This window comes from Protopterus annectens, chromosome 17.part0 (assembly GCF_019279795.1).
Source record: "Protopterus annectens isolate FY-2018-M chromosome 17.part0, PAN1.0, whole genome shotgun sequence".
NCBI classification, from domain to species: domain Eukaryota; kingdom Metazoa; phylum Chordata; order Ceratodontiformes; family Protopteridae; genus Protopterus; species Protopterus annectens.
In genome coordinates, this window is record NC_056751.1 from 775733171 (window position 1) to 775755993 (window position 22823).

The 22823-nt window shown below is 35.4% G+C and overlaps 1 protein-coding gene across 1 annotated transcript in view; it reads left to right on the forward strand.

Annotated features, from left to right (window-relative positions):
* LOC122791740 (calsequestrin-1-like) overlaps window positions 1–20268 on the forward strand; it is a 214951-nt gene extending 194683 nt beyond the window's left edge. Inside the window, exons 9-11 of the mRNA XM_044059648.1 lie at window positions 5429–5529; window positions 8507–8581; window positions 19529–20268. Of these exons, the coding sequence (XP_043915583.1) occupies window positions 5429–5529; window positions 8507–8581; window positions 19529–19795 (443 nt within the window). The 3' untranslated portion in view covers window positions 19796–20268. The remainder of the gene's footprint in view (window positions 1–5428; window positions 5530–8506; window positions 8582–19528) is intronic.
* Window positions 20269–22823: the final 2555 nt, after the last annotated feature.

Here is a 22823-nt window from a genome sequence, read left to right on the forward strand (position 1 = left end):
AATGCATCTAAAATATGATTTTGAGTGACTTTTCATCTAAACAAAATCCCACAGTGGTGGCTTCATCAGAAAAGAGAAAAAAAATCTTACAAATTACAATATGAGAAAAATCCTGCCTGCCTACCTTATATCTGAGCCATTTTTCTCATCTGAGAATGTTGTTGTGTTATAAACATTGAGTTTTTCTTTGCCAGAACTGTTTCATTAGCCCAGAGTTGACTATAGCTTTCTGACTCTTAAGCTAATCTGGACAGAGTTGTTGAGCTTCTTGCTGCCATATACAAACAAGTCTGTCAGAAACAGAAGTGGCATCATTTATTAAACCAGACTTTATGGTATTAGATGAGGAACAATCATATAATGACAACTACTGATGTGTGTTAGCAAAATTATATCAACGTACTGCGCAATGATCATTGTGATCTGATGTAAAACATGTTTGTAAAATTTGTGTTGAATCACAAAGTGTGTGCTCACAACAAAATAGTGCAAGAAATTTGGCTGAAGAATTTTTTTGTACTGGGTTTCTGAGAAAATATGTGACCAAGTTCTGAATGGCACATACTGGACAATGTTTACTGCAGTGAGTATTCTGAACTGCAGTCCAAACAGTACCGGTTTGAGGAAACATAACAGGGCACGATGTGATGGATGTTCACAAGCTATTGAAGGTGATTCAGAATGTAGTATATAGTAACACTGAAAAAACGCCTCTTACTTGAAGCAGATATCTTTTTATTGCTTTGTGATTTGTCCTGCATTTAAAACAAAGTAAAAATGACTGCCTTCCAGAAATTTGGTAAATGCTTTTGAAACTACAAAAGAATTATGCTGCTTGTGGGATATATCATATGTTAGAGAGTATGTTTAGCTGGGAGCTATGTATGTAAGCCTGCCATGTTAGAAAGTAAAAGCAAAATAAATAGTGATGCAGAGTGTGTAGAAATCATTTAAAACTGAGGAGCTTGTCACAGCACTGAATCTAGATGGTATATGAAGCTAGATCCCCCTAGTAAATATTAGGAATAAACCTGTAGTGAATGAGAGGCATACTTAAAAAGCAAGTCTTCCTGAATATGATTAATGCTGAGGAACTGTTATACATTCAAACAAAAGAAAATTGCCTTGTGTCCGTATAAATACTTCCTCTAGTGATAAAACAAAGTCTTCATGACATTTAAATAGTTGTTTAGAAAAGAAAATTATTTTTTGATGTTATATTAGACACTCAAAATACAGAGTTTATTTGTTATAAAATTTCCTTTCCATAATTCTAATGATAGTTTGTGAAATTTTAGTTTGTGGTGCTGCCTCTGAGAATCAAACCCTTTGTTACTAAAAGTGGTTTACTATTGTATACTATAATAAAGAAATTTGTATGGAAACCTACTGAAATTTCTTGTGAAGTGGCAAATTCACAAGAAAAATGAAAGATTTCTCCAGCAGAAAGAAAGTAAAGTCACACTTTGTTGGTGGCCACTGCCCCTTGGCCTGTCAATTTCAATATACAGATTGTGGTCACCATCACAATGCGCATGGCCTTTCAGAGTCCTGAAGACCATCTACAGATCTTGAAAGATGTGGTTTCAACCTTGGGGACATAAATGTAATATATCACGGTGGTTTCCTTCTAAAAATGGTATATTTTTGCATTTTGAAAGTGCATATGTTTGTATTTAAGTCCTTTTCTGTTGCTTCTGTTAACAATACTGTATGTAGTAAGTACCTCGTTAAGGGGCAATACTCATCATTATTGTGAGTGGTCTTCACTGTTTAGCCTGAGGATATTAAAAGAAGGGCTGCATAGCCCAGATGAGATGTCACAGAGAGAATGGCTGCAGGAGTCTGGAGGAGAACATGAATTTAAGAAGAGTTGAAGATGAGTGTGTCAGCTTTGGAGAAAAACTGGGTCAGGAAGGTTCAGACCAGGTTCAGTAGTATAGTTGTCATCACATCTACTTCACACACACAAAGTCCTGGGTTCAATCCCCAATAGAATCATTAGGGTTGGTGTTTTGGCATAATGGTTAAAGTCTTCATCTTTTAAACACAAGATTTGATTTTGACCTCAAGTTATTGGCTAGGCTTAAAAAAGCCCTTCAGGGCACTTAGTCTAGTATTCAACTATGAATCTGTGAATGTGATAACCAAAATAATAACTATGCTGATAATAACACCGCTGTCATGGTATGTAAAATGTCAGTTTTTGCTGCGATGCAGCAACATGGTTTTGCAGAATAAGCTGGTGTTGACCAGCTATGCCTAGTTACACCTAGTTACAAACAGTGTTGTGATAATTGTGCAACTGCAGCCTAACTTGTATAAAGCCCAAGTATGGAGGAAGAAGCAAACAGGATCGTCTGCAAGTATTTTACTCCTCTGTAAAAAGAAATCAGCATGTTGACTGCATACGAGTGTGTGGTGTGGAAGAACTACTCTGGCAGGGCTAGCCATCTGGCAGTGTAAACCTTGTCTCTAAATGATTGTCACTGTGAACTAACACACCACTCCCATGTGTAAAAATGAGAAAATAGGGGCTGTGGATGGATTGATGGATAGACAGATGGACAAAGGAGCATATAAAGGTACAAAGATCTGCATGGTGAGTGTGGAGGCTTTACCCACAACAGATATTTTATAAGTTAACTGCAAAGTCAGGTCATTAGATAAATCACGTAATCAGAAGAGTTTTAAAATAGTGGATGAGATAAAAAAAATATGTGATAGCAGATGAAGGAGATAATTCTATCAGCCACATTGGTGTTCGCACAAGGAGAGACAGTCATCATACTGCTGGAAAGAGGCCATACCAAAGCCACTAACAAGGTGCATTGGAAGAAGGTGCATTGGAAAAAATAAGGCCAGAGACTAGATGAGTTAGAGCTCTTCTCATTAGAGAACAGAAGTGTGAGCATAATCTTGGCACAGAACAGCATGTTAAGGTGATGTGACAGAGCTGATTCATACTTATGAAGAGGGATACTGGATGGGAGAGGACACACAGACAGCAGATTATACAGTCGACTTCCTGCATTTCTTCAAAGAGAAGGTGGTGGACCAATGCAATGGTTGCCCAAGGTGCATTACATAAAAACATTCATGGCGGTAAGAAAGAGATAGAAGAATGACATAATGTAAAAACATGCAAATGGCAAACTAGAATGGTCTGCTATACCATTCTGTTGTTAATGCGACCTTTTGTAGTTTTAAAATATTTAGAAAATAGCATGTTTCAAGCATTGAAGTTCATGAATCATAACAGGAACATCATAATATCCAAAAAAGCAGATGCTTGTATGTATGGAAGCAAAAAATATTTGATCAGAAAGGTTATGTGGCAAAGCTTTTGATATGGTATCAGACATGAGTTTATTGAACAAACTGGAAAGGCTCTGAATGAATCCTAAATTTATAGTATTGGTAAAATATACAGACTATACAACAGAGCACAAAAGGTTGGAGTACAGAGAGTCTAGTCAGATAAAATAAACAGAATAGTAGGGTAGCAGAGAACACAGTTCAAGGAAACATCTTTTTCAATATCCTGAGAACTAGCAATGCTAAAAATTATCTAGCAAGGTTTTTACAAAGGAAGGTAGAGAAATGATGAACAGGGATTTTATCAGCTGAAATGTGTGGTCCAAAACATGACAACTTAAATAAAAAATGCAAATTTATCTTGACAGCAAAAACCCAAGGAAACAGCAGTCACTATAAATGTAGAAATGGTACAGGAAGGCCTACATCAGACGACTGAAAAATAAGCAGTCAGAGTTGCAGAGCAGCAAGGAATGCCAAGATAGATCTACTATGCATAGGAAGAGACATTATCAGTAGCAGATAATGCAGTTTGTCACTTTATATCGACAGGTGTCGGGACTCACATACTGAGCATTCTATGTATGTCTAACTGGTCATCTATGGGCATAGATAGCCAAGAGACTAGTCAGAGGAAGGCACAACTCTGTACACTGTCTACACCACCAACCATATAATTGCAGACTAGAAATGTTAAACAGGTCAGTCTTGTTGAAAGGATAAAGTGACGTATGATATGAATGTTAGATATAGCTAGGGAACTAAGAGTCCAAGAGTCTCATAAATTAAAATAAAAACAAATGTGAAAGAACAAGAAAAGTCAGATTGATTATAGGAGATTCATGGCTCAAATACAATCTTTCAAATAATTCTTAAGGACACGCTTAAGTTTTGCTCAGTGTTTTGCTCCATCCTTCCTAAAATTTATTTTTTTAGAAAAGGGGGAAGGTTACTGTCAGTGAATAGAGATAATCATCAGTAAATCCAGATGATCGTAATATTTACAGCCTTCTTTTACTTCAGAAAACATGTTAGATCATGTCTTATTCTGTTGAATTTCTGTTTTAATAGTATCAGTATTTCAGTGTCTGTCATTTTGGAACTTTTTCTATAATTATATTTTGCTTTGGCCCTAACTCAGGAAGTAAAATGTTGAGAGCTATATGTCCTGATAACCTATAAGAAAGTCTTATTTTATGGAAAGAGTGACGGCTAATTGGAACAGTGCTTCCAGAAGGAATAGTTGCATCAGAAATAATGTTAAAAATAAAAAATGTTGGGGTAAATGTGGCAATGCTTCTGATGGGTGGAGAGCCTGGGACAGTATGAATGTTTCTGGGATTAACATTTACCACACACACATATATATATATATATATATATATATATATATATAGAGAGAGAGAGAGAGAGAGAGAGAGAGTACTGAGTTATCCACAATACAGGCATAGGTCCTTGTTATACATACCCAAGGTAATACCAGTAAGCAGTTTAATTGTAGAAATCTTGAAAAATGGAGCTAGAAAAAACAGAAATATACATGAATGGAAATATATAGATTAGTACAAAGCTAATTGTCCATGTGGGTTATTTTATGCCTAGTCAATATCTCATTTTTTTGTAAGCAAACCCTGCACTTTGTGTTTGTAAGGTAAACACAATTACCATTATACCAACTGCCCAACCCTCTTATGTAAACCTACATCAGCCCCATTTACGTCATCATCTTTAAGACAGAACTTTGCATTAGACTTGCATTTTCTTTTAATTGTAGCCAGTACCATAGACTAGGTAACTAACATATATGATCAAACTATGGGCAAATATTGGTTTTGTATTTTTATCTCACATCTACAAACATGTTGCTTTAAAAAGGGGTGTTAAAATAATTTCTAGAATCTTTGTGTTCCTGATTCATCTTGTTCCAGGATATGTCTTGTACTCTAGTAAGACTAAGGGAGTGCAATTGCCACTGAAAAACAAGGAGACTGGTTTGCAAACCTAATAATAGCTGAGTGACAGAGTACCCACTTCTAACATGTGTACAGGCATTGCATACCTTGTATATCAAGCACTTCATCAAGTTCACATTTTTTTTTCCATTTCCTAGATGGTTATGAGTTCCTGCAAATTCTGATTGAAGTCGCAAGAGACAACACAGACAACCCTGATCTTAGTATTATCTGGATTGATCCTGAAGAGTTTCCCCTGGTAAGTCAAAAATATATTTTACCATTATAATGACTTCTCTGCATTTATTACTGAGTGCAAATTCTTCAGGGAAAATGCAAACTAATGGTTGAAATGTTTTTTCTCTGGTTATAGTCTACAGGCTTTGCATGGTACAACAAAAAGTGGGTTAATGATTTGGAGGTATGTGTTCTAGTTCACAGCTCCCTCTAAACAAATAAAATTCTTATCAGGATCTTGAAGTCCAAAAGTGAGATTTTTTTTTAATCACAGATACCGCCATAAAACTCTAACTCTAGTTTTGTACTCCACATTGTCCACTATTTGTCAGCCACCACTGACTACTGACTTTACTCCTCTTGCAGTCCATACGCCCACCTGGCTTCTAGGGCCCACCACCAACTGGAATAGTATCTAGTACTATAGCTTACCAGGCAGTGTGCTTGTCTAACTAAGTTGTGAGGGCTGAACCTTTCTAGAAGTGGGGTGCCTGAAGAGAAGGTCACATACTGTGTTTAGCTGTAGTCCTGCCAGAGAGATAGGTGGCAACCATCAGCCATAAATAATTACATGTGCTTGTAGACATCAAAGAGTTGGTGTGCAATGGGTCTTTGCAACAGACATTCAAGCCTCCGCATGTGAAGTGGTCAGATGGCCTCACTCCCTTTAGAGGCAAGCACCTCCATGTGGTCACTGGACTAATGTGTCCCAGCTCTCTCTCAAAAGATAGAGACCGGCAGTCTAGGCCTTGTCACTTCTCTGTTTCCACCATGCCAGCACTGACTGGAGCTGAGCTGCTAATTACAGTAGGGCCATTTTAGTAATACTCAGGGCTATATCCCTGTACACGAACAGAAATTGCTCTAAATGAAGTAAGTTGTATCAGTAACCTCGATTGCATATAAATGTTTTTACAACTGTAATTTATGCAGATTTCAAGCTGGGATAGCAAAATGGAGATTAGAGGATATTGATGACTATTTCAAGTGTTTTGCCAAACTTTATTATATTTTCCTCTGGTTAAAGCATTTTATTTTTTTTAAAGAAAGCACTGAACTGAACAAGGTTAATGTTGGTAATAAGCAGCTCCTAGTAATCCTTTCCACTTTATAACGAAATTTAAAGTACTTTACTAGTATATTTTACTGTGTGATTGTTGTGTTCTTTTTAATTTCGGGGTGGGGGTGGGGGGGTGGGTCTAGTCTCTGAACAGATAATGTGTGGAGGACCTGCTTCCATCGAATATGTATTCATCAGCTGTATAACCTGGCACCTAAAAGAGTCACTAAAATTGTGAGAATTCACAAGGCCAAATATTATTTTGAGTACAAGCTCTCTACCCATCAACTATACACTGAGGTCCAACCACCATATTCACTCCACAAGTTTCTGTATTTGAGACCATTTGTATCCTCATCAGGAGATTCTTATAAATATAGAAGAATATAAATAGTTCTAAGAATACTGTAGTTTTAATAACTTCTGAGCCATTGTCAAATGGCAGATGGTTAGGGTCAAATAAATGGGCCAGTCATGCAAAATGAAAACAATGTATGGGAAATCAGATCCAGGTAATCTGGATTCCTCAAACTTGGTAAAGCTTTTCAGGCTACTTTTAGGCTTTATTCCTAGAATAGTCAAAACTGTAAAAAGGGAAAAAATTGCTGTGACTCTGTTTTCTTGATTTAATAGTTTTCTGGTGCTACAATTCTTAATATTATATGAACAAAATGCAGTTATTTATTGAGAGAATAACTGACTATGACACTGTGAGACTTTTGAAGACCTGGACAGAAGCAGGTGAGGAGAAGCTATGAGTGGGTTAGAAGCAACTTTCATTGATTTTATGCACAATACATTTTTGTGGTTTGTCATATATGGATCACAACTAAGGCAAGGAACATTGAGCCTGAAAAGCATAAGGTCCAGAAATTGGGAACTTACTTTAGTCAGAAGATGAGGGGAGTTGAAATTAGTGTTCAGTGGACTGTTTTTCCATTGTCAGAAGTTACTGAATTAGCAATTTCTTGCAGTGTGCCAAGAAAGGACAAGCAAGGGCAACATATATGAAATGAGGTGATGGGTAACAGGTGACAGGAATTCCTTTTCTTATATCATTACAAGTCATATTTCTTAATGAATATGGTAGGTGAAGAAGTTAATTCTCTCCAGTAAATTGCCTTACTTTCTAATCTACTCTAGTCATTAACTGGGCACTGACGTTTAATGAGATACATCAGTTGCCTTTGCAGAGGCTTTCTTTGAGGGGTATGATGAGGGTGATGTTAAACATGAAATATGCTGTGGGCATATAGGGGCTGTTAGCACTGTTTAGACAACAGGGTTATAAAAGGTGTGTAAGCAGTTTGCAAAACTGACACAGTTTAATGCATCCCATAAGAAACCGTGAACAATACATATCCACCAGTAACCATTCGTGTTTATATGACCACCTCTGATGTCACAAGCATACTGCATTCATTGAATGGGGCACACAAATTAATAGTTAATATTACTGAAATGTTACATGTTTGTGAAGTACACAGTGTCAAATTTTACCTCTTAAAGGGTGAAGAGAGAGAAATCTTTCATGCGATGGACACACTACAGAATGAAAGTCAAAGTGCACATTTTTAAGGATGCACAACACAGATATGTCTTTAGTTCCTTCATACCAGTATTTATACCTGTTAATGTGAAGGCACTAAGTGATGGCATAGAAACGTTAGAATGCATTCTAAGGATTCTGCATCACTGGGATTTCTGATGGCACAAGATTGTGTGTCCAGGAATCTTAGTAGTGGTATGGCCTTAAATGCATAGATTACATGGAAGGCCTGTGGAAAAAGACAGTTGTGAGCATATATCTCAGCATTGCAATACACTGAGATCTGCTCTGTGCTTGTACAAATGTGTTACACTGGGTAATTCATGTGATACACAGTATCTTGGAAGTTATCAAAGCAAATGCTTAATGTACTTTATGCTTTTATTCCAGCTGATCCCATACTGGGAAGATACCTTTGACATCGATCTGTCTCGTCCTCAAATCGGCATTGTCAATGTAACTGATGTAAGTATGCAGCTCTTTGTTCTGTGATAGCATGAATTAATGAATGCCTGCGGCTGCATTGCCACAGAGCTTGATTATTTCTTCCAGCATCGAGTTTCTTATATTGTCACTCTGTCTGTTCTTAAATACGAATTGTTATGCTTCTATAAAGAGAGTAAGCTAAGCTGTTTGTCTCCGCTGCTGATTGAATTGCCTCTCATTTTATTATGGAGTGTGTGTGTGTGTGTGTGTGTGTGTGTGTGTGTGTGTGTGTGTGTGTGTGTGTGTGTGTGTGTGTGTGTGTGTCTGAGTCTGTGTGTGTGTGTGTGTGTGTGTGTGTGTGTGTGTGTGTGTGTGTGTGTGTGTGTGTGTGTGTGTGTGTGTGTGAATGTGCGTGTGTGTGTGTGTGTTTGTGTGTGTCTGAGTGAATGTGTGTGTGTGTGTGTGTGTGTGCCTGAGTGTGTGTGTGTGTGTGTGTGTGTGTGTGTGTGTGTGTGTGTGTGTGTGTGTGTGTGTGTGTGAGAGTGAGAATGTGTGCGTGTGTGTGTATGTGTGTGTGTGTGTGTGTGTCTCTGTGTGTCTGCATCTGAGTGAGTGTGTGTGTGTGTGTGTGTGTGTGTGTGTGTGTGTGTGTGTGTGTGTGTGTCACTGAGAGTGTGTGTGTGTGTGTGTGTGTGTGTGTGTGTGTGTGTGTGTGTGTGTGTGTTTGTGTTTGCGTGTGCATGTCATTGTGTGTGTGTGTGTGTGTGTGTGTGTGTGTGAGTGAGTGTGTGTATGTGTGTGTGTGTGTGTGTGTGTGTGTGTGTGTGTGTGTGTGTGTGTGTGTGTGTGAGTGGATGGATGTCTATCCATGCGTATGTGCATGCATACTTTCTTCTGTGCATGATTGCATATTTCTGTTTCATTATTCACCACTAACAGATATTTCTGCAATACTGTTTGAGGAAGTATGTATCATGGTTCAGATGCTTCATCTCTAAGAGCCTCTGTACTCTACAACTTGTTTGGTTGCCTTTACTAAACTTTATACTTCCCCACAAACCCATAGACCAATTTATGTCTCATCTGTTGATGCTAAGCTGCTGTTCTGTTTCTAATTTGGACATTATTAGCTTCCACGTCATATCTACCACTCTGAAGACATTTCTTACCTACTTCCTGCAGACTTCAATCAAATTCTGATAATATCCTAATGTTGATTTAATTTCTCCAAGTCCTTTGCGATTCTAATACCATGATGGGAATTGACCACATTCCTAAGTCAGGGTACAGTGAACAATCATCAAACTTCTGTTGCTTCACTCTTTGATGTTAGCCAAAAGTGCTCTTCCCAGCACCTGAAATGTGCCCACAATTGACTTTTTTTACAAGTTATACAGAGTTCCATGTATCGGTAGTATACCTGAATACAACTGTTAATTGTTTTTACTAGGCCCATTATTGTTCAAACTACTATAGGAACTGTCTGGGTATCTTTCTTCTGCATTGCTTTCATTTCTGCCTGCAAATCCTGATATTTTATGACTTTGTGTTTCTCTCCCTACAATGCTACTTTTGTCTTTTTACATGGACTACTGTGTGCAGTTTTTTCATATCTGTTTTTTAAACTATTGGTAATGAGTGATCCCATGTGATATACACTTCATCATTCACTATAATTCTTTGTGTTTCAGGTTTCCAATATTTCTCAGCACTTTTATATTGTAATGTTTGCACAATCACCAGTGCAACAGTCTTGCCACATTATTGTGCCTTTCAGTGTGCTGACCCTCTGCCATGAGTGCATCACATCCAGCAACAAAGTGTGTGACTGTTGGCAATTCTGTTTACAGAACCTACCTTTGTCTGTTTCTCCCACATGTTCAATGGGCTTTTTAAACCAACATGAGCGTAGTCCACTATCTTGTGCTGCCATTATTAACCTTTCATGTTTTGGTTTCAGCTCACCTCTCCTTAATTATTCCCATGTCAAATCCTGAGCAACATGAGGCTGTTCCAGGATATCGCAATACTTGCCACTGTTTTTATAGCTTTTCTTCTCATCGGATCCTTCTCCTTATACACTTTCTTTTCTTTTTAGACACATTCAGTTGCTGTCTGATTTTTGTTTGCTTCTGTTTTGATTTCTATTCCCGCTTGAAACCAATATGCTTCTGTTAGACCAAGCAGAGAGGTCATCATAGACTTCCTGTCCTCATGTTTTAAAACGTTCACCATGTTTGGATATGATGAGGTCAGCAGATATGTATGTAGTTCCATGACCACAGATCTGCACATGTAATCAGTTTTGAGGACACCCATACCTCCTTCCGAACAAGGGATATATAATATTGGTACACACCGATTTTAATACATCATTTGAGAAGCATGAAGCATTTTTCATTTTGCTGTGGAACTGATCCAATACCTTTTGGGGTAAGTCAATCACACCAAAACTAAGAACAAGAAGAGCACAATGGTTTATAATTTGAAATTCATTCCTAGACGTCAAGGCTGTTTTCAATATTAGTTTTAATCTTCTGAAGTATTCCTTACTGAGTTTTATTCTCATTTGTTTATGCTTTATTGCACATCCTTTATCAAATCCCAAATATTTATATACTCCCTCCTGCTGAAGCTCCTTTATATCACATTCCTGTCCAAGACTGATATTTTTTTGGTCCTGCAGGCTGCAACTTTCCCGCTTTAAACATTGCTTTTGCACATTTATCAAGAACAAATGGCAGTCTTATATCATAACTGAAAGTTTTAACCACTTATCTGACGAACTATGCAGTTTTAAGTCATCCACAAAAAAGCAGAAGTCTTAAAGCAAGGTTGCTTTCTAGGAGCTAAATTGTAACCAAGACCTATTCTATGAAGTAAACAGCTTAACAGGTTAAAGACAAGACAAAACAACAGCATCTTGAATCCCCCCCCCGCTTTGAATTTTTACCATTGCCACTATTTCCTGCTTCTTCCCTTAATGTGCTGCTCCAGTTGAACTTTTGGACTGGTTTCCTACGAAGGTTCCAGATCATCACCATGTGACATGTGATCAGATGCTCCCTGCTCCACCTGTTTTGCCTTAGTTTGGGGACTCGTTGTTCCATCTTACTGTGACATTACTTGAGTTGGATTTTCTACACTAATTCCGTAGCTTTGCAGGTGATCCATAACTTCAGTTTCTGTTTCTTTAACGTCTCCATTACTAATCCTCTTTTCTACTTTCCTCTTGGTTTTCTTATTTTATTCTGTTGTAAAATGTTCCATATCTGGGTGCCTTTGCCTGTAATTTCTTCAAATATCTTTGGTGCTGTTTTTTTATTGATTAGTTTTGCTTTCTCCTTTGCATAAATATTTCACCATGTTAAATCTCTTTTTCATTCCCATGTCCATATTTTTTCTTCAGATATTTCCCACTTCACCTGTTTCGACTTAATTTGGGATTCATTGTTCCATCATGCTGTGACATTATGTGTGCTGAATTTTGTACAATAAATCCTTCATTTCGCAAGTATTCCGTAACTTCAGTTTCTATTCGTTTAACTCCTACCTTACTTATCATCTGTTCTATGTTCCTCTTTTATTTTCTTATTTTTTGTATTGTAAAATAGTTTATATCTGGGTGCCTTTGCTGATTTTTGTATTGATTAGCTTTGCTTTTTCTTTGCATAAGTAGTGCACCATATCAGATCTCTTTTTCTTTCCCATGTCAATATTTTTTTATACCTTTAAAAAACCTCTGGGTTTTTGTTCTTTATATTTTCACACTTCCTTTGTCACTTCTTTTTCCAGACAGCCCAAAGTTTCTTTGTCTATGAAATTTTTTTATGGATCTGTTGCATTAATGAACACAAATTTCTACTGAAACTTTTGACAGTTTTTTTTCTTGCACAAGTGTTTTTCTTTTCTATAATTTCTTTCATAATCTTTCTGAATATCTTCTATCTGGAAGTTCTTGAATTTTTGCATGACAGTAACAGTACATACTTTCTTCCTTACTGTCAATAGTCAACTGTCCACTGTCATCTTTATGCCTCTTTTTTTAGCCTGTCAGTTTTAGTGGTTTATGTGGACTACTACTTCCTTCTACAAAAGGGGGGCATCCTCCCCCTGATTCTGGCCTAACCCTGCTGTAGGAATGTTTTCATGTCTTTAGAATTCTACACTGCCATTTTGTCCAGTCATGGCACCAGTGTGCCTACCAGGATTGGTCATTTTTTTACCCTGGGACTTTCACCTCCAGCTGTCTTTTTTTATTTTTCAGCTTACCTCTTTACATGATACATACTAAGTAAGATACAGTCTGTATATCAGCACCATCTTGGTGAGGTTTTGGGAAAGCTGAGATTATGAATTCAATTTCAGTAATACTACTCCCCTTTTCTTGCTGATGTCATCATCTCCATTTCGATTTATGCTCTTTCATGACTCTTGAGGTAACATGATCACATGACCCTTAACTTTATGGCCCCAAACACCAAACACCATGGGAAGCACTACTATGTGGCCTAATCCTATGGAGGGAAGGTGATGGGGTTGTTGAGTGGCAGGGCCTGAGAATGACTGACATAACATTATATATGGTGACAGAACATTCTATATGTAAGGGGTCTATTATGTCTCCTTACTAACAGTGAAACATGCAGTGAGATGTCTGAATGTTCTCTCGTGCAACTTTCATTTCCTCTGTAATATTCTGCCTCTAGTGAAGTAAGGGGTCTGATGTAAGACTCTGAGGTACATAAGCTATTCAACTCCTCCAGCATTGCTCTTGTGGTAGAATAGCAGGACTTAAGCAACCTCCTCTGGTCTCTACAAGTCATTGATTCATGTCACAAGGCTTAATGAGCAATGTTGGCTAGAGCCTTTTTGCCAGCTGATCAGAATATTCAGTATACTTTTATTAATGCTAAGAGCTCCAGTATATGTTTATGCTAATTATTCATATACATGGTAATCAAATGTGGACTCCTTGTGAAGTTCAGAAAATAGGTTTAAAATTGATATGAGAGTTCTTGGAATTTCATCTCAATCAGATTGGATGTCATTTACTTTAAATTTGATAAATTAAAGTGACTTTAATTACATATAAGTGAACATTTTTCAGTCTGCCTCTTGCCATTGCATAACTCAACTCTCTCTCTTAGAGAATGGGGATTCACAGATTGCATCCTGATAGGAGAATGAACTTTCTCCAGCAGGGTATTAATGTAGCTATTTAGCAAGTGTAAAATGTAAAAAAAAAACTTAAAGAAAAAGTGTGCATCTGTTTATGTCTGTTTGGTCTGTTTGTGTGCAAGTGTATGCATGCTAGTGAAAGCGGGATCGATTAAGCAGTTATTTTACACTCGCTAAGCAGCGCTTTTGCTGTTTAATGATTGCAAAAAATAAATAAAAAAGTGTATGAGTTTGTTTATATTTCTGTCTGTGTGTGTGAGTGAATGTATGCATAAAAGCAGAAGACAGAGAGTGTGTGTGTGTGTGTGTGTGTGTGTGTGTGTGTGTGTGTGTGTGTGTGTGTGTGTGTGTGTGTGTGTGAAAGAGAGTGAGAGTGAAGAAGAGTGAGAGTGATCACTGGCAGCAGTTAAGAGATTCCCAGAAAAGTGTGAGAAACAGTGCAAAAATCAAATTGCTTAAACAATATCAATATCAAAATAAATAAAGCAATCGATACTAGAAACCACACAAACTCTATTTATTAAGCGCTTTTTGTCCAGCACGGTGGCTGGACTTCTTCAGATAAAAATACTCATGAAAGGCACTCTTAAATATTTCATCAAACCAGTCATGTGACAAATGTCTGAATTAAAACTCTTAAAATTAATTAAATAATGATTTTCACTACGTTAAAATTCTTCAATAATTAAGATACAGAATGAAAGGCCCTAAATGAAAAACAATATAATATATTCTTCCCCATAAGTAAAAATTTCATCCTTCTCTACTGAATCTACAATAAAATTTGTTTATACATAATATAGTTGAAAAGAAAAGTCATAATTAATGTATAACACTTGTAAATAAATTCTTTATGTATAGAGCCAACCCTTAAGTTCACCAGTTAGATTATGCAATTTATTTTTTACAGTTCATTAAATGTTTATACATTTCATAGCCTATTCTACCTCACCCTGCAACCAAATCTATATTCACTTGTCCTAGTACTTTATCAAACTCATATAAAGAAATTTCATTTTCAAATTCTTTATTTTGTTGTTCTGTAAACTTTTTTCCCCATATAATTTTCAATGCCTTATTTTTAACAATTTCTTACACATACCCTACTACAATATTCATAATTTGTTCATGGGTTCTTCCTCTTTCTCCTTTTACATTTTTCATTTCTCTCATTATGCTGCTGTCTTCCTTTACTATTCTACTTAAATACGCTGATACGTCTCTTTTTTTCCTTTAAGAAATATCTTTGCCTGAAAAATAACTCCTTAATTTTCTCTTAATTTCTTATATATAATTAATTTTCTTTATCGAATTGTGCTCTATAATTATTTTGTAAATCTTCCACTGCATCTTTATATACCCTCTGATACATTTCTTTGTCTACTTTTCTCACATCAGAACATCACTGTAAGAAACATTTTTTATATATTATCTTAAAAGTTGTCCATCATCCACCATTCAGACAAATTTTTATAAAATGTTCCCTTAGTGATATATTTCCATAACTGTATTATTAATCTCTTTCCTTCTTCATCCCATATTTTCTTACTTAACTTTTTCATTCTAGTGTCTATTTTATATATTTTTTGTTTTCCTTTATCTCTAGCTATATTGCTATATGATCCGGAAAACCTGTTTCAGTTATCTCTCTTTCTCTTATAGTTAATCCTTCTATTATCATGAAATCTATTTCAGTTTTTATAAATACTATTTCTGTAAGTCCAAGAATTTTTATTCCAAAGTATTAATTTACTGCATCTCATAACTTCTAACATTTTTCTTACATTATTTTCTTTCTTTTTACATTTACCTCTTAGATCACAATTGAAACGTCCTGTCACTATAATATTCATATTTATCACTACATATCTAGAATCTAGTGAAGTGATAATTTCCTTTCTTTACAGGTAACATAAGCATACAATGCTATAATTCTATATACTTGCTTGTTCCATTTTGGGTCCGCAATAGTTAATCTTCTCAGTTTTACTAAAGTTATATCTAATAATTCTATTGCAGTTCTGCAAAATACACATGTTCCAGAGCAACAATCACTTCCCAAATTCCAAATTATGTCCCACATAATTTTTCTGTTTACAGTCTTTCTTCACTTGTTACAAATCCTGTGTCTTCCAGTACAATTGCATCTATATTACATTTATTGCCCCATTCCAAAACCTATATAATTCTCTCTATGTCCTTTATACTATTTACATTTACAGAAAACACTCTAAAATTATTGCTTTCCATTTTCCTTAACTTTCTAGAGATTATAATTTTATTTTATTTCTCATCCATTTCATTTTTTTATAATCATCTCTTTAAATTTTCTTTTTCTCTTTTACTATTTACCAGTATAAATATTTCCCTTTATTACTTCCCAGCTTATATCTTCCTCATCTCTCATTTCAGAACCTTCCTCTATTTCCTCAATGTTTTTGTCATCTTTATCTAATGTATCTTCTTCTACCACATCTAACGTTTTTTCTGTTTGTGTATTTTCTAGTCTTTTTTCTTCAGTTTCCTTATTATTAGTTTTTATTTTGCAGTCCATCTATAAATGCCAAATTTTGTTACATTTATAACATTTCAGTTCACATTTTTTTGCATTGTGACCCAGACCAACACAAATATGACACTTTTTTTTATCACAGTTATTTTTCAGATATCGTTCTTCCCAGATTAAAAAAAAAATTCGATAGCCCCCAGTTATTTTACCACACCCTTACTTCCTTCACATTTATCATATTTGGAATATGCATACATTTGTCATTTTCTATCTTTATCACAACATTAGAATCCCATCCACCAGTCCATAAACCCTTTTAATGATTAATCTTTGCCATGTCCAGCACTTCTTTATATAAGCATTTCAAATGTACTTTCAAAGGCTTTGTTTCTATTTTTGCTCTGAATTCTACATGAATCATCTGTTTTGTTTCCCTATTAAATGTTTTTATTACATATAAAGTCCAAGGATTACAGTTCTTTTTTATCATATTCCCCAGGAAAATTTTCCATTGTATAAGCAGTCTCAAGTATAATGTCAAAAAATCTATCTTTAAAATGATCTTACCTCTTCGACTTTTACAGCCAAAAACAATCATTAAGTTGTCCCAGACTTCTTACCTCTCCAGTTCTTTTTATTTTTTTATTTTGTATCCTTATCACAAACTTCCACTTTGCATTCTTCTCTGTTTTTTTTCTGTTACCATCCTTGCACCTTCTTTCACTTTTTTATTTCTGCATTGGATTTCCTTTCCATCTCACTATTGTCCTTCATAATGGACTTTGCTTCTTCTTTCTGTAATCTGTCTATAATGTCTTTTCAGGAAACTTCTCTATTCTCTGACTCACTGTGCATCACCAACTCTTTCAATAAATTATCCCACAACCCACTTAACGGGAAGGTTAGAATAATATAACTTTAACTTGTCGATTATTCCTCTTTTTCAGCTTCATCAAATAAATTTTGGTGAAATATTACTTCTGAGTTGTACACAATCTCATTACTACTGTCATCAATGGCATTCACCTCTGTGCCTTCCGCTAACTTTTGCTTGTTGCACATCTTCCTCCAAGCTGCCCTTGTGCTAGGAATGGGACATATGTGCTCAGTTGCTGGTTTCAAAGCTATGAGTACAGGAAGTTTCCTGATGCACTTGCCAGATTTCCCTAATAATATAAATATTACCTTGGACCTCCCCTAAAACGAAGCTACTAGTCTAGTGCACCTAACCTGATCAACAAAGGATAAATAAATAAAATAAAATAACTAAATATTCAAGGCAGCCTAATTTGCAAGAATGTTCCTATTTTAGAATTGAAGATATACGATATTTTACAAAAGTAAGCTGGGAGGATTTTTATTTAATTCTGAGCTGTGAAAATCTCTTCTTGACCTAAATGTATTTTCAGTAGCAACCCAATAGCAATGTCTGGTTAAGCTCTCTTTGAAATTGAAGGCGTTTAACCTGGATCAGAGGATAAACATCATTAGGAGATTGTAGCTCTAACCTTCTGTGCTAAACCATCATATCTTCATTGCAGCTTATGGTCTCCTTCTCATTTTCACAATATTCATGCTTTACATTAGCAGTCTTGGAACATTATTATTTTATCTATATATTTTATTATTTCACCTTCATTATAACTTACATATTACTGATTATTTAAACAACATAACATCCACATTCCCCTACCTCTCCCTTATTTTATTACAGTGCACCCTACCTTAGATGCTTTAGTTATTCCCTTTATTTTCCCACACCGATGTTAACTGGCATTGTTTATACTGTTGCCTTATAGTTGTCAACATCAGTTTTAATTATGGTTGCTCGTACTGGAGGTAGATCTTGTAGCATAAATTAAAACAGAGCAAACATTTTACTACAGAGTCTTGTTTTCAGTTATCTTTTGGACAAGAAACAAAAATTCCACACAAGCCATGGCCCTTCCTGCAGTTCTTGTTTGGTCACTTTGTAAAACCTAATCAGCACACAGTCAACCCAAGGAATCCACGGCTTGTCCAGGGATATAAAAGGTTTATTGAAATTTGACAAAATAGTTCCAACGACAATAACGAACACCAGAGGTTCTTACTTTGTAAAACCTATTGACACATTCATAATTTATTATGGGTTATTCCATATTATCCACATTAATCCTCTGAGACAGGGACTAGACTGATCTAGATCTATTAAGGTTATTGTTACATTAGCTATTGTTAGTATTGCTTCATTTACCACACTGAAGCATGGAGATGGTACCATGGTTAAAGCCATGCTTGTACCACCTTTCCCATATTATAATAATGCCCAACATTTGCTACCACCTATTACAATGCATCACAATTTTGCACTATAATTTTAACAAACAGAATCAATCGTCATTAAGGTTTTCAGTGCATCATTTCCCACACTGACCTTAGAAATGGTACCATCGTTAGAACTATGCCTTATTCCGCCTTTCTCAGATTATAATAATACACAATGTTTGCTACCACCTGCTATAATGCATCACATTTTTCTGCTATATGTTTAGCACAAGGAAGCTGTGATGTAGTTGTAACTGTCATTTTATTCTTGGATTCTTCATAAGATGGTTCAGAGATGATCCTTGTTTGTGGGAGAATGTATCTTCTTAGCTCATCTTCAGTTGTCTATCATTAATATATGCCCAAGTCTGTAAGTACTTGTATAAATCCATGTCGTATCATTGTGCACGTCTATGGTAAGATAGTATATTATACCCATGTTTCATATTAGTAATAAGCTAGAATGTACCAATGGCGTCACTATCCTTTATCTTGAGCCCCAAGGGCCCACTTTTGATAAAATACAGTGAATAACCTTTTCATGAGTGTTCTTTATGTCTTTACATCCTTCAGTAGAATAGTTTGAGTCTGTCTCCACTGATTTTTTTTCCATTTCCCCATGTTGTCTTACTTCTAGTACTTGGCCTTTAACCTTCAGAACGGTTTCACGCCACTCTCTTGGAAAACATCCACACAGAAATATCACTAGTTAAATATAGCACTATAGCAGTAATGTGTGATTTATAAGGACATCCTCTGTGAAGTCACAGCTTTCCTTTGGATTGCATTGTCTGCACTCTGGTATGCAAAGTAGTGTAATATTTCTTCTCTCTTTTACCAAACATGAAATCATTTCTTTACATGAAACTTGGTCTGTGTCCATAATTAGATTATAAGTGTCCTTTGTCATAGCTTTCATGTAGCTTTTCCTAAAATATATGGGGCCGTTTGGGGTATCACTCTCATGTTTCTTCATTTACCATCTTTAGGCTGACAGCGAATGGATGGATATGGATGATGAAGAAGATCTGCCAACAGCAGATGAGCTGGAGGATTGGCTTGAAGATGTCCTTTCTGGAGAAATTAACACAGAGGATGATGATGATGATGATGATGATGATGATGATGATGATGATGATGACGATGACGATGATGATGATGATGATGACGATGATGACGACGACGATGATGATGACGATGATGACGATGACGATGATGATGATGATGATGATGATGATGACGATGATGAGGATTAGTAAATATTCATCAGCTTCAAATTCATTGCCATCACCAAGTGCATCAAAAGGCAATAACATGATCCATTTCTACCCAAGAACAATAAAGCAAAAAAATATATAAAACATATATGTATACAGTTTATATATAACTTTTTATATATAAATATTTATGTAAACTATGGTCTTAAACATCTGTGTTCCTCACATCTGTTTACACTTTTAAAGGCTGTTACACATCTTGAAACCTGGCATTAATAATTTAGGGAGGTGGATGAAATAATCTGGATTTCACACTAAACCTGTGTCAATTCCTAACTTCTTTAGTATTCTTTTGTGTATCCACTCATTTTTTATTATTGCTTTCAGAAGTTTCTCAGCGAACATCACATTATAGTATTTCTTCAGGGACTGAGAAAATGTCATGAATTAATTTGGTATTCACTTAACTTGATGGTAAAGTGTTGTCATTCATTGAATTTACTGAAAACAGTGGCTCAGTTTGTTGTATAATGAATGGGCAGGACACAAAACACTTTCACCACAAACACATTTTAACTAGTATCAGGTATTAATACTATGAAAATAAAAGGGTTGCAAGGCTTCATGTGCCCTGTAACATTTCCTTAGTTGTGGAATACCCTTTGTGAATGGAATATTTCCCTTCCTTGAATTATTGGGAGATCATCGGGTGGTGTGGGAAAACATTTTTCTGGATGTTCATAAATCTGTCAAGGATAAATGCACTGTTTACAAAAACTGAGCCCCGCATTTATTCATGTACATTGTAGTTCACACATGAGGACAGTGAATTAAGAAAGCATGCATGTTTTTATTATCAAGAAAAAAACAGAAATCTACTGAAACTAATGCCAGAGTCTTATGAAATAGGACCTTAACAACAAAATATGAATCCCAATCAAAATAAAGAAAACATTGCTTTTGTGACAACTCCTATAATCATCCATAGTCAGTGAAAATTTGTGCATTTTTGAGAAAGTTGTGAAAAACATGCTCGCACTGCAATCTTTCTAGAAACAACTCAATCTTAATGAGATCAATCATTTTATAAAGGTTTATGTAATTTATTTCTGTAAACAGAAATATGTTTATGGGACAAAGGCAAGGATTCATAGAAACCACTTCAGGTAGAAGATGGCTTGTGTCACATAGGGAAAATGCAATGCCATGTAGAATACAAATGAAAAACTAAGCAGGGACATATCGCATTAGTTGACAGATAGTTGCATTTGAATGAGGTCGAATGGAGGTAAAGGAAATGTCATAAGTCAAGCAGATCAACATATCAGAGAAAATACAAAGAAGGGCAATGTAACAGTTTCACTTGTCATTGTACAATAAAATGGAAACAGCCACAACGTATGTGAAACAAACAAATAAATAAATAAAAGCAAGTGAGAAAGGTAAGCACTTTTGTCTGTATAAAAGGAGATATCATCAAAACTGCTGTTACACATTTAAATATCCAAGCGTCTCCACTGTCTTTATCATGGAGTTTTGATATCCAACTTACTTCCTTAGCTACAGGTTTACAAATGTTGGACCTACCAATAAAGATTTCTGTAGTACATTCCTTAATTAGCTCACTGTGGTAACTTTTCTCCAAAAGGTCTATTTTTAATAATTCAGTTTCTATGGAAAAATCATTGCCATCACCTGTAAGTCAACTAATACAGACCAGTTTATTCTTTTGTTATATTTCTCTTAATAAAATCAGTTACAGAGTATGAAATTCAAAACAGGAGTTTCTAGCCCAAACTATACAAAACTCCTAGTGGTAAAACTTTGAATAATGCTATCTTTTAAAACCTGAATATCTAAAAAAAACAATTTCAACATAATTAAAGTGAAATTTTAGATTAGAAAAATCTGTAAAGAATTTAAAAACAAACAAAAATGTTCAAGTCTTTCTTACTATCATCCAATATAAAATGTGTCGTCAATAAAACAAAAATGACCCTTCTCAAATTGAAACAAGAGGTGGTTGTAAACATACACAAGCATTAGTCTGCATAGGTGGGGGTAATCACTACCCCTGCTGCTACATCAGTGAACTGTTTAAAACAATTGTTTCTAAAAATAATATGATCCATGTACATTTAACAATTATGCAATTACTACTTCTAAAAACAAAATGGGTTATGAAATAGTACAGTCTGCATATACTCAATAATGAGATTAACATTTCCAAAACTCTCATTTAAGTAATACCATTGCAACATCTGAGCAATATGAATGCTATGCAACTGCAGTTTAATATACAGAACATATATTTCCATTAAAATTTCTATTCATTTTAATAAATCATTTTAGCGAGTCTCAATATCAGATATGAATTTTAAAATTGATTCAAGAAATTTAAAAGGAATACAAACCCCATATAAATGTAAACTTATCCTGCATTTATTTTATAAATCAGCTGCCAACATCACCTTAACTCAGGAAGCACATCTGTGTAATCAAGACGCTTTACTACATAAGAAATGAATCAGGTATACTTTGCTTGTTGACATTAACACTAAAAAATCTGGAGTCACAACACTAGTTAAAAAATCCTTTCCAGTTAACATTACTGACTATAGCTATGATTCATTTTATATTAGAATAGAAAACAGTTCCCTGCCCAAACCAGTACTTCTTACTTATAGTCACCTCATGTTCAACAAATGGACACTCTAGAACAAATTTTCTGTATTCTCATAAAGTTAAAAAAGCACCTACTTATTATAGGAAGAGATTAGAATATTTTAATTGATTCAACCAAAGACAGATCTAGATTTCACTTAAATCCAAACTTGAAAGTATCCCAGGCTATCCTAGATGCACAGACTGAATTTGAGACTGCCAGTACAGCTATATTTGCTTCTCCATTCAACAACAAATTCACTTACTATTCTACCTGTTTTAAATCTTGGTCAAGGGCCATATTATTTCTCATCTCATGCAACTCATTCAAATATGTCACTAATTTTCTCACAGAACCTTTTTCTACATCTAATCATTTCAAGATTCAAATCTCATTCATTTT